Genomic DNA, 12,384 nt, shown 5'->3' on the forward strand with positions numbered 1-12,384 from the left:
CACGTACAAACACAGGTCATTACTGTTACTCTGCACTCCGCTCTTTCTCTTATCTCCTCTGTCTGTGTCTCGCTGACCTCGGTTTGCACCGTTCCTCCTTCCATTGCCATCGTCTACATCTGCCTCTTTCTTCTTCTCCAGTCACAACACCAAAACGACATCATGGCTCGATCCTCGGCTCGCAAAGAAAGCAAAGCCACCAGAAGAATGCAGGGAAGACGGTGAGTGCGAACAACCTGATTTAGTTATTTTTTTCTCTCTTAAGCTTTAGTTTATCTGAAGTTCATCGCTTGGTGTTTGTGGAAGTGTGTTGTCTCTGCTGTTTGTGTACCACTGTTGTCTGCTCCAGACTCACAGTTGCAGCCTGTTTGCTCCTCTTGAGTAAAAAGAACACAAAAACACTCAAATTGAGATGTTTGTTAGTGTGCACTGCTCCCAGCTTTCTCCACAGGTTTTGTGGGGGTGTACTCGTACAGGAAGGTTGAAACCCAGACAGACTAAACTGGGCTAATAAACTCTCCCGGTTTAGATTTGTTGCTGAGAATGGATCATTAAGCATATGATTGTCTTGCAAGATGTGCAGAGAGGAAGGTAGTTCTTTCATTAAATGTCCTTTTATTGCCTATCGGGCAAATGTTGAGAAAATAATGAACTTTAGAGCAAAACTGTATGTGCACTCAGCGAGGGGAAAATGTTTAAAGCTAGTTCAAATTCTAATTTAGAAAACGGAGATCTCTTCAGACTTTTTCAGCGTGAAAAGGTAAAGAATGTGAATATGAGAAAACTCTTTATAAACGGTAATAGGAGAAATATATTATTTGTAAAAGTGAGAAAAAAAAGTTTGGCTACTAAGGTAGAAATGATCAGACCAGGATGTGTTACATGTTCTGTGTGGTATATAGTGATAGGTGTATATGTGTGTCTGCGTCTGTGGCTAGCAGCACATCTGTGGGATCACTGTGTGAAAGGAAAGCACCGCTTGCCTCAAAAGGATGTAAACGTTATAATTATAGTTAGGACTGCACTGGTACACAGTGCTTAGCCAAAGGTATTTAGGCCACCCTAGTTGAATAGAGTTAGATCCACTAATTTGTTCAACAAAGTCAAAAGTTTGTGGTTTTCAAGTCAGAACTGAGTATTAAGCTGCTGACGGGTTTCAGATTTAAGATTTTCCAGCAACCTGTAGGGGCTGATTTATTATATTTGCATGAAAAAAAAATTCCTCTCACAAGGATTTGATTGAATCTTGAAGCTGAAGAGCAAATGCACTTCAAGGAAAAACAGGCCTTTTGTCATGTGGCAGGCAGGATTAGGAGCTGAATTTAAACACAACTTTATTGCTGTTTGCTGTCAATAGACCGAGTTAACAAAATGATGATGGAGTGGCACACGGACACGAGACGTGTGACTTTCAAAATAAAATGGGAAGTAACACTGAGACCAGGACTAAGACACACAAACCACGCAGACACGAGGATATTACTGGGAAAACAGGATGGGACCATTAAAGATAAACTAGAACACAGACTACAAACAGAGGGCAAGACTATGAGAAACTGGACACAGAAGAGAACTGGGATCATAAGAAAGAACACAATAAGCTAAAGACCAGAAACAAATAGAGAACCAGAATCACAATCCACACATTCCAAAAGAGTAAATCATGAGACCACACTGAAGATCCAGGTCCACGATGCCTTTACATTGTGTGAGGACTAAAGCAGGGACAGATGGGAAAAATGAACTTCACACATGGAGCAGGGCAGGTTGTATTCAGACGGCCTGAGAATGAGCCAAAGGTGCCAAAGGGAATGAAATGCTTCAGTTATTATTTTCTGTCATCATTAACTGAACAAAACAACTCAATAATTTAAAAAAAATTAAATTAAATTAAGACCTCGAATAAAAATGACTGGCCTGTAACCATAACTGTGTGCTTCAGAATGTATCACTCCAGTATAAAACACAGTTTATTGTGTTTTAAAGTCTGGAGAGTTCAGCTGCTCTAGTAAAGACATAAATCTTTTACAAACAAATTACCTATGGAGATTTATTGTTGGCGAAAGGGCCAATTTGTTATCTTAAAAAAGCTGGGCAGTGCAGTTTTTAGCAAACATTACTCAAACAGGAGCAAAAAGTGTATTTCTTTGGGATTATTTGCCACTGAGGATGAATACGTTTTGGCTGGTCCAGTGTAGCAGCTCCGAAACCTTTTGGTGTGTTTGACTCTCGTGATATGTTCACTGTCGGGGAGCATTGACCTGACCTGTCACTCTCTGTCTTGAATAAATGTTTCGAGGTCAAAGCAGCAACGTCTGTCCAGGAAGGAAGAAAGAAAGGTCTCAAAAACGGTGTGTTATTAGTCCTCTCTAACCTGTTTACGATTTTGTGGCCCTCGTGTTTAGAGCACGAGAATGGTGTGTGTGGATGTGTGGACGAGAGAAGAATAAGGTACAGTTTATTAGCTGGTCAGATTAGGTAATTTATTGATTTGCTGCCTTTTCTTTATACGTGTCAGCATCATTATCTTTGGGGTTTGTTTAGAAGCAGTTTTAATGAAGCAAAGCAAAAATCGACTCTGACAACACAGAAATTTTTAGGAAAGATTTGCATCCGTTATTCTGCTACACATTGAAGCGCAGTGGTGATACAGCGTGATGAGATGTATGACGATAAGGTGATCTAACGTCCCTGCTGCTGTCACAGCCGGCCACTGAATTAGTTTGTGATGTGATCCGCCAGAACAAGCTCTAAATCGATACCTTCTACCTCTCCTCTGTTCTTCATCCCTTCAGTCCTCTCCCTCACCTCACATCTCCCCCTCTCTCCCCTTTCAGTCTCTCTCTTCAGTTTCTCCTGTCTTTCCCTCACTCTCTGCCTCGCTATCGCTCTTCCTCTTCCCAGTAAAGGCCCAGACTGTGACAGGAATTCTAATAACGGCGCTCAGCTCTGCACAAACTGGCTCTTACTCTCTCCCACACACACACACAATAAGTTGTTGGTTCAGACTCTTTTCACGAACATGGCTGACAGTACTTTAGCTTTGCTGTGGAGGATGCCTGTAAAGTTTCTGTCAGATCCGATTACGACTTTATCTTTTAGAAAGGCATCAGGTCCCGTTGTGCTTAGCAGCAGCTACAATAGCTTATGGAGCTCCGTGTAATCTCTCACTGAAAATTAGTTTCATGCTCTGTATGTAAAAGTGGACGTAGGCAAAGTGGCGCCTCCCAGTGGTTTGGGAGAAACTCCAATGAACCTTCAAGTCTAACATTTCGGTGTCGCCATCTTTTTTTTGTCTTTTTTAAAAAACATTTACATACATTTCTGTGCAAAACTCTCGAGCCTGCCCCTAAAGGAAGAAGACTTTCTTTTAGTTTTTTTAAAGTCATGAACAATAGTTCTCCAGACTTGCAGGTCTTGCAAGTAGTTCTTTGGACATTGGTTGCTTTTTCACTCATTTTCAGTCCAGTCCTTGCACCTTACCATTTTCAGAGAAATGTTTTTTGATTGTTAAGCCACTTAGCACTGACCTTTGAGTCATTCAAGCATAAAAAAGGCACTTTAACTTAACAGACAGCTTAAAAAATGCCAAACATACCACAGTTTGTTTGACAGGCATAAAATTGTTTGGGTTTTTTTATTCCCCCCCAAAAACCTGTTAGCTGAAAACTTGGTATATCTCAGGATGGTGTGCAGTGTGTCTTTAAAAAAATTAGGAAACTGGACAAGTGGAGGACAAAAGAAGTGCCAGGGATATTAAAAAAGAGCAGAAGAACAGTATCTGAAAGTCATGTTCTTAAAAAATAGGAAAAAATATTGTGTGAAGACCTGACACAGATCTGACCTGCACCTGGACTTTCAGGTACACCAGTGAGTGTAAAACATGGTGGAGGCAATGCAACACTATCTGGAAGCCATTTGATTGGCTATAGCATCGTTTTTAGCATGACAATGATCCCAAACATACATGGATAAACCCCACACTGACAGAGTGGGCTTTTCTGGACACAAAATGAAACAAAAAGCAGCCAACATCCAAAGACTGCCCTTCAAGAAACCAGCAGAACTTAATTGAAGACACCCATTTTGGCTCAAGACTTTTGCACACTACTATTTTTCGAGAGGATTGACGCGCTAGTAGAGTCACCCTCTAGTGGCCATTTAAGAAACTGCAGTTTTTGACACTTTATTTTACTTTTCAGTTTCTTTCTTTTTGCCTTCACTGTGTGAAGTTGAGTTATCTTTTTTCTTTTTTTAATCTTTTGCTGTGCCTGTTTCCGTCTTCGGAGGAAGCAGTTGTTAAAGGAATTTAATGCTTAAGTAATCACTACTGGCAGAGGAATTTGGATCAAAGACTGTTAGCAGAGCGTCTGTGAAGGCCCTGGATGACACATCACGTCCTCTCACAGCACCTATGAATTAATGTCTTCCAGAAAACAGGTTTAGATGCCAGGAAATTTTCTTTTTTGGTATAAACAGCTAAGCAAGCACATGGGATGACAGAAGGATATGTAGTAGTTTAATCCAGCATCCCCATCCTTACATTACTCGCACTGTTCTTTTTTTTTTTTTTTGTAATGGTCTCCTGTAGCTCTTGGTGATATAATGTTCTGCCAAATTTTTGATGTTTGTGCAATACCTTGGTGCTCCCGCTGTAAAACGTGATAATTTAAAAGCATTTTTCCATTTTTGCCCACTTTAATGGACATGTAATTTTCAGATGATGAAATATGCATGAAAGCAAGGATATCAAATTATGCAAGGGGCGTGAATAAAACAATAAATGTGGGATGGGAACATCAAGAAGAGGTGGTGCTGTTTTTAACTGCCCCTCTGCCTGAAGGATTTCCCAGAGTCTCATAGCCTCAGGCAGGAAACAGAAAAATATTCAGACACACTTTCATCAGTGCTTTTTTTTTCTTCCTTCTTCCCTCTTGTTATTCCCTTTCCGTTGCTTCCACGTCTGGTCTTTTTGCTCCACTTTCCTTGAGCATTTCATATCCTCATTCGCTATTCCCTTTCCCTTCACTTAGCCTCTGCGTTCTTTTGCTCACATGCTGCATCTTTTGGCTGAGTTTGAGAAGATGGCTGTTTGTGCTTTATGTGTTTGCACAAATTTACAACCATTGTGTGCATTGTAATGTATGTATTTGCTGAGACTCAATCCCAGAGTTCAAAGGCTTGTCACCTCAGATCTGGTTCTTTTTGTCAATTAGTCTTTTGTTCCATAACTCAAGCACATATCCCTTCTCTCGCTCAGAGCAGGAAAAAACAGGACAAGCTTCAAGTCCCTCCAAGAGTTGTTTTGAATTCTGCCTTACATACGCAATCAATCCCTGCGTCATCTTCCAAGTAATCCCAGCGCTGTCGACAAAAACATACTGTTTATTGTCATTCAGAGGCGGGATTTTTCACTAAGGCCAACGTCACAGTGTCAAAACCGTGTTTGCAGCTAGCTGCGATAGATGGAAATGGGTTCAGGCTTGCATACAAAGAGCGCTGGAGCACACTCTCAGAGAGCGACGCTAAAAATGTTACCTCAGAGTTTCATCACTGTTATTACACTGAGTCATGTCTGGACCACGACCATTTCTCTGTCTCGAGTTTTCTCATCTTTTCACTCTCATTTTTCTGCAATCACTGTTTTATACGTTTCTGTCTTGACAGCTCTTTTGTATTTTCTGTCTATGCTGTCTAGAGCTAGACTGCAAAATGGTTTAAAAAATGCACCTGAGGAAAAATTCTCACAGTTCTACTTAGTTTTTTAAGAGGGAGTCTTCATCTGGGAGATTTTTCCAGTTTTTTAGTTTCTGCTGTTGGTCAGATAATTCGTTTTAATATGCCAGGTTTTACTATTTTGCTGATGCTGCAAATCGAATGATTTATCTGTCATTACAAATATAATTTCTAGTTAGAATGATGTTGAAAATCCTTTTTTGCAGCCCTACATGGAAATCTTGTGGAATTTGTATTTCTTTGAGTTTATTCTTGAAGTCATTGTTGGCTTCTTTGCTGTCAGATGAGTCAGATGAGTTCATTGTATCTGCTCGTGGCTTCCTGTTGGTCAGAGAGACGTTTTGTGAGAGGGAAGATGAGTCATCTAATGCAGAGGAATCACAATTAGACTTTATGTCAAGAGAGACAGCAATACACATACACACTAATGAGCAAACACAAGTGAGCCCCCTCAATGCTCACGCTATATTCAGACACACGAGGAATTTGATTTAATGTCAGAGATGATGACACATTTCAGCCATTTTTAATACACACACGCACTTCCCCCACATACACGCGCGCACACCGCAAATACTGACTCGATTGAATGCTTAAAAACACACATAAACACACACACACACACACCCCTCGCTCTCTGTATTGCCGCGGCAGGAAATAGAGACAAGACAGAGCCCTCAGCTCGGGCGAGGGGGGGAAAAAAAGAAAGACTTCCACTGGTGGTTTCCATGGAAACTGTCTCCCTTTCAGTTCAGGGGGAGGGAAAGCGACTAGTGGATGACTTAGGCTGACATTTAAGGTGGCTCGTGGACAGGGTGGTAAGGAATTTAAGGTGGTTTGAAGTATGAATCCATCAGGCTTTTTCACCTCGAGGTTTAGAAGGGTCATTTAAGGTAATGGCGGTGCGGCACGGGCGGCTTGAGCAAACAGTAAAGCAGAGGAACGATAATTGAGGCGTGCAGCCCTTTCACCTTGGGCTGCACAGTCAGCATGCTCAGCAGCAGGACACACACACACAGACTGACACATTCACACATGGATCATTTATATCTACATCACAGATCTGTTCATAAATTTATTACAACGCGGCGGGATGATGTCGCTGAATCAGTATCACACGGACCAAATAATTGTAAAAATAATAGGACTGATGGTGGGTGTGGGTGGGTGTGTGACTCTTTAAGTGGGTCAGGCTGTGTTTCGGATTTGTACTGTTTAAAAAATGTCTCTTTTAATACTTGAGTTATGTGCTCTTATGTTGCTTTGAGAAATCTAAATATGTTGTTTTATGTTCAGTGTTTTCACAACAATTTCCACAAATTTCCTCCAAATTTAATGAAACGTTCTTCTGCTTAGAGGCAGAATCAATAAATGACCTCACATTATTAATTAATCTATAAAGCAGCATGTACACACATCGACTGATTGGTTTTTGTTATAAAAACTATTGAGTGTGGAAACTCTTGTGCTTCACAGACGTTTTACTACATTACAAACTTCTTTACAGGATAAATAATCTGTAAAATCATGAGAAAATTTTGATGTTTTGAACTAAGATATTTTATGTAAATACAATTATAACAATTATATTTTTACAGGGGGACTTTTAAAGTTGACCAAAGAACCTGATCACCAAACAAATAAAATTATTATCAGCCCAGGAACTCGTTTTAAACTTTTTGTGCTTTACAGATTTTAATAGTCAGTGCTAGAAATACATTTTGGTCAGTCCTAAATTTAAAGACCAAGTCTTGAAACTATTGTGCAAACGAGTGAGGTATAAAGCAAAACCGCTAACCCACACACACACCACAGCCACACACCTTTCCGTTACAAATGCAACAGCGTTAAATGGTAAATGGCCTGTATTTATATAGCGCTTCACTAGTCCCTAAGGACCCCAAAGCGCTTTACATATCCAGTCATCCACCCATTCACACACACATTCACACACTGGTGATGGAAGCTACATTGTAGCCACAGCCGCCCTGGGGCGCACTGACAGAGGCGAGGCTGCCGGACACTGGCGCCATCGGGCCCTCTGACCACACACACACTAGGCCCATGTTTTTATTCGCCTCCCTCGGTGCTTCTCTTCTAGCCTCATCTGTAATCTGCGTGACAGTAGTTTCGTTCTTTGTTCATCACCTTTGCTTTATTAGTGGTGGAAAGTGACCGTCTACAGTCGTGTGAAAAATGCATTTTTTCACTAGACTCCATGCAGTCCTCTGAAAAACTAAGTACAACCTTGCTGCTAGAAATTACGCAGGTAAGCACCAACCAAGCACTGCTAATCAAATGCACTTGGTTAACTGATCATCAGTAAGTTTCGGCAGTTTGCTGGTTTGGAGCATTCAGGTGTGGACGTCCCAATAAATTTATCCCAAGGTCAGACCGTGTAGTGATCAGGGGAAACTCAAAATACCCAAGAGCTGAATCTCAGACTCTGCAGGCCTCAGTTAGCATGTTAGATGTTAAACTTCATGACAGCAGAATTAGAAAAAGAGTGAACAAGTATTTAAAATGTAGCCAAAATACAAACCCAAAAGACTTCTGGAACAGTCGTCAGCACGGTGCTGATAACTTGGGCTTGTTACACGGCAGCTGCACTTTGAGTCATTAAGTCCACCATTCTCATCGCATGTCAAAGTATTATAGAGTCAAATGTGGGACCATCTGGAAAAAAGCTTAAGCTTGGCTCAAAATCAGTTGTGCAACAGAACACTGCTCACAAGCACAGCAGCAAGTCTACAACAGTGACTGAAAAAGGAAAGAATCAAGGTGTTGCAATGGTTCAGTCAAAAGTCCAGACTCAACCTGAGTGAATTGCTGTGGTGGGACCTTAAGCGAATGCCTGCAAACCTCAATGAACTGATGTTGTAAAGAAGAGTGAGCCAAAATTCCTCCACAATGATGTGAGAGACTGATGAAGTCGTCCAGAAAACGATTACTTAGAGTTATTGCTGCCAAAGCTGGTTGTATAAGCTACTGAATCATGGGGTGTACTTAGTTTTTCACAGGTTTCAGCTATAAATTACACGAATGAGACTATTTAAGACCCGAAGATAAATAATACGAGAAATAGGATGAACACTTCAAGAGCACTAATGCTAATGAGACATGCTATATATCCGGTATATGTCTGAGTGGGAGGGAAACAGATGGACTGTTGCTGAGTAGGTGTGTGTGTTTTTCTATGTTAGCTCAATCTTATAGTGCAATTTAAACCCACCCTTGTGTTTCTTATAGCTTCCTGCAAGCTGAGTGCTAAACCAGAAAACCAAAACATCTTGAATTTTGCAAAAACCGGCAGAGGGAGCTCACAACAACATGTTGTACAAGGTGTGTTTGGCATGATTGTGCACCACAGTGGAAAGTTAGAAGTAAATTAGAAGAAACCCGGCATTGAGTACAGGAGTTTGTGCAGCCCCTTGACCCAGTTCCTTTATAATAGAGAGAGGAGAGATAAATCAGCGAAGGGATGGATGAAGTGAGAAGGGAACAGAACCAGAGGAGGGAGAGGAGGAGACAATTAACACAACAGCCACGGAAGCTGTCCAAGGCGAAAACAAGTGGGTGGGTGACGGAGACAAACATGAAGTAGTATGTTGTTGATATTTGGCCTTGAAGGATTTGTGCTCACGATAACAGGCGGAGAAAGAAAAGAGAAAGAAGGCAGGCCGAGGTGTCAGATGATTTAAATGTTCTTTTCCTCCCACCCTGTTTTGGGCTGACGTCTTTGTTGTGATTCGCGTCTCCATGAAGAAGCCACCACTGCAGATCGAAGTGCTGTCTGTCTATTAAAGGAGCGCTTGGGAGCGTCTAGCTGTGAGCTCGGAGATTCATGCCGTCTCCCCTCAGTGGTTCAATTTAGAGTCTACCTTCCTTCCCTCAGCTCTCAGCATTGACTGACTTCATTTCCCTTATCTGGTTTTTCTTTCCCTCAGAGCTGCCCTACGGCTGGGAGAAGATAGATGACCCCATCTACGGCAGCTACTACGTAGAGTAAGTTTCCCCGTTGTCTTTGGATAAACCAGCCACTCTGGAGTAAAACAGGAAATGCATTTCCATGCGCTACAACGCCTCGTTATGAATTATAAATGACTCAATTCCCATTTCTTTTTCATATATTACAGCTATTTCATTAAAGCTTTAAAGTAAAGCGCTTGCTTATGAGGGCTGTCCTGCAGGTTATATGACAAACACACTTTTTTTGTTGCTCTTTTTATTCAGATACAGTTTTAAGAGGCTGCTGTTTCTGTTTTGTCATTAATTTACAAAATGTGCTTATTTATATAATTTAATTGCGCCTAAGAATTACTAAAGGAATTATATTTTACACCCAAGTCATAACCATAGTCATGAAATTTAATGCATTATTAAATTTTAACAAACTGTAGATGGAGTTGCAGTTCTGATACAAATTACAGATTTGTATCAGAATTACAGACTAGATAAACTAGCTTTGTGTTGTTAAGCTGTTACAGTGATCGTGGTTGCAAACACCTGCCAGACATTAGTTTTACATCCAGCAGAAACATGTTCCACAGATATTTTCTGGCAATTTATCTCCATCCTTCTGCTGTTTTTACTTGAGGAGAGTGCTAATATTTACTAGCAACAGCAGCTGAAAATTTGACTAAGAGCTGGGCTCTCAGCAAGACTAACAACCCTTTCCTTCAAAAAGGAGTTATTTAACTCAGCAGATTTTTAAATGTTGGTGATTTAAAACGTGGAAAGCTGCTATTTTTTTTTATGAATGAGCACTCACTTTTGGCACTTGAATACCTCTGAATTCAAGGTTCACAAAAATATAAAATAAAAGCATGATTGCTGTGAACACATTTCTAATAAAGCATTGCACTGTGGTATTTCTGTTGGCTTTCAGAGAGGCTTTAATCTGTCCTTGTTCATAATTTGTGACAATGCACTGTATTTACAGTCACATCAATAGAAGGACTCAGTTTGAGAACCCGGTCCTGGAAGCCAAGAGACGCCTGGAGCAGCAGAGGCAGATGCAGAGCCAGGGACTCTCTGCTCTACCGCTGCCTACAATTTACAGAGGTACAATTCCACACCGTGTCCAGTACTTACATGAAAACATGCTGACAGGCTCATGCAGTTGCACAAATATGAAAATGCCATGACTGCAGAAAGAATGTGTGTAGCACATAGCCTTGGTCTTGAGGCCATCTCACGCTAATGCATTTTTGAAATAATTACACATTTTCCCTCCAGTGCTGAAATTCTGGATTGAATACTTTGCATTTTATTCCTCTTTTCACGGCTTATGTCATAGAGTGGGCTGTTTCACGAGTGTTTGATGGGGCAGATTAACAGTGTCACAGTGTACAGGGTCGAATGGAAATCACAGGCAGTGCGGGGGACAGAGAACATGCCAGCCCTAAGGCCCCTAGTGGTCCAGGCATGCGTATGATGACATACTACAGCAGGACATTATTACTCCTTCATCTGAGTAAAAACTGCTTTTCTCCAGCGAGATTATCAGGATATTGTATCCTCAAGTTTTGGCATTAAGAAAAAAATTACAATAGATGCATCCAGTGCTGAATAAATCATGTAAAAGCAAAAAAATGACTTAATAACACAATGTTCAACAGTTCTAGAAATGAAAATATGGTGTAAATTTGTCCCTCACAATTTTATCCAAACGCAGAGAAGCCATTGTTTACGAGGGACCCAACCCAGCTGAAGGGCACCTTCCTATCGACAGCCCTGCAGAAGAGCAACATGGGATTTGGCTTTACAATTATAGGAGGCGACGAGCCCGACGAGTTCCTGCAAGTGAAGAGCGTAATACCAGATGGACCTGCTGCTCAGGATGGAAAAATGGACACAGGTAATTATATGTAGCGTGCAATTTTGACAACTGGTTTCAAAATAAATTGAGGTTTAAACAAACTGCAAGCTGTCACCGCTGTCACTGCTGATAGTGTAATGTTTGTAGAAATGTTTAAGCACTCCCTCATTACTGTGACACCTCAGTGTTATGGACCTTTATTTTTTTTTCTCATGGCAGATCAAATACAGAGAGCTTTGTGCTGGCAGGAGTTTGAATTTTTACCTGTCTGTTGGCAGGTTCTGTCAACATGTCTGGTTCCTAAAAAAATCCACAGAAAACAGCAGTGTTAGTATTCAGTGCTTTTTTGAGTTACTGTGTAACTTTTAGCAACAAAAGTCAGAACAAATCCAGAGATTTCGTAGCATAAAGAGCAACCATTTAGATCCCGATAGCAGTGCGCACAGAGATCTTGGACGATTGGGTGAATTACTTTACGTTCTTAAGTATTCAAGTCTTTTCAAAACTCTCTTCAAAAGTCAAAGTCAGTAGTTTTCTGTAACAAGTATTTCAACACCGTGTACCTTCTAAAGTGCGGTAGAGAGATCATTGTTCCTTAAGAAATATTAAAAGATAAAAAGATATTAAGGTTGTGCGTGTGTGCAGCCTCAGCTTCGTCAGATTTATAGATTTATTTTCTTTTTTCATGTAGAAGATACAATACTGAATAAAATATATGTCAGCGTGCAGCTTAAATTCTACAGTCATTAAACTATAGATTAAGAAAATGGTACCATAGCATGAACTTTAAACCTCTACATTGTGTTAATTTCTCAATTTTTCTGTAT

The 12,384-nt window shown here is 40.7% G+C and overlaps 1 protein-coding gene across 6 annotated transcripts in view; it reads left to right on the forward strand.

Moving 5' to 3' along the window:
- magi2b (membrane associated guanylate kinase, WW and PDZ domain containing 2b) overlaps nt 1-12,384 on the forward strand; it is a 90,745-nt gene that overhangs the window by 53,745 nt on the left and 24,616 nt on the right. For 4 of the 6 annotated variants that reach the window (XM_005745935.1, XM_005745936.1, XM_005745938.1 and 1 more), the window contains exons 6-10: nt 142-221; nt 8,986-9,078; nt 9,684-9,741; nt 10,679-10,800; nt 11,414-11,596. In XM_005745935.1, coding sequence (XP_005745992.1) covers nt 142-221; nt 8,986-9,078; nt 9,684-9,741; nt 10,679-10,800; nt 11,414-11,596 — 536 coding nt within the window. The remainder of the gene's footprint in view (nt 1-141; nt 222-8,985; nt 9,079-9,683; nt 9,742-10,678; nt 10,801-11,413; nt 11,597-12,384) is intronic. The other 2 variants (XM_005745937.1, XM_013914093.1) reach the window with 1 other exon arrangement.

Source organism: Pundamilia nyererei, unplaced genomic scaffold, assembly GCF_000239375.1.
Source record: "Pundamilia nyererei isolate P.nyererei 1_Seehausen unplaced genomic scaffold, PunNye1.0 scaffold00170, whole genome shotgun sequence".
NCBI classification, from domain to species: Eukaryota; Metazoa; Chordata; class Actinopteri; order Cichliformes; family Cichlidae; genus Pundamilia; species Pundamilia nyererei.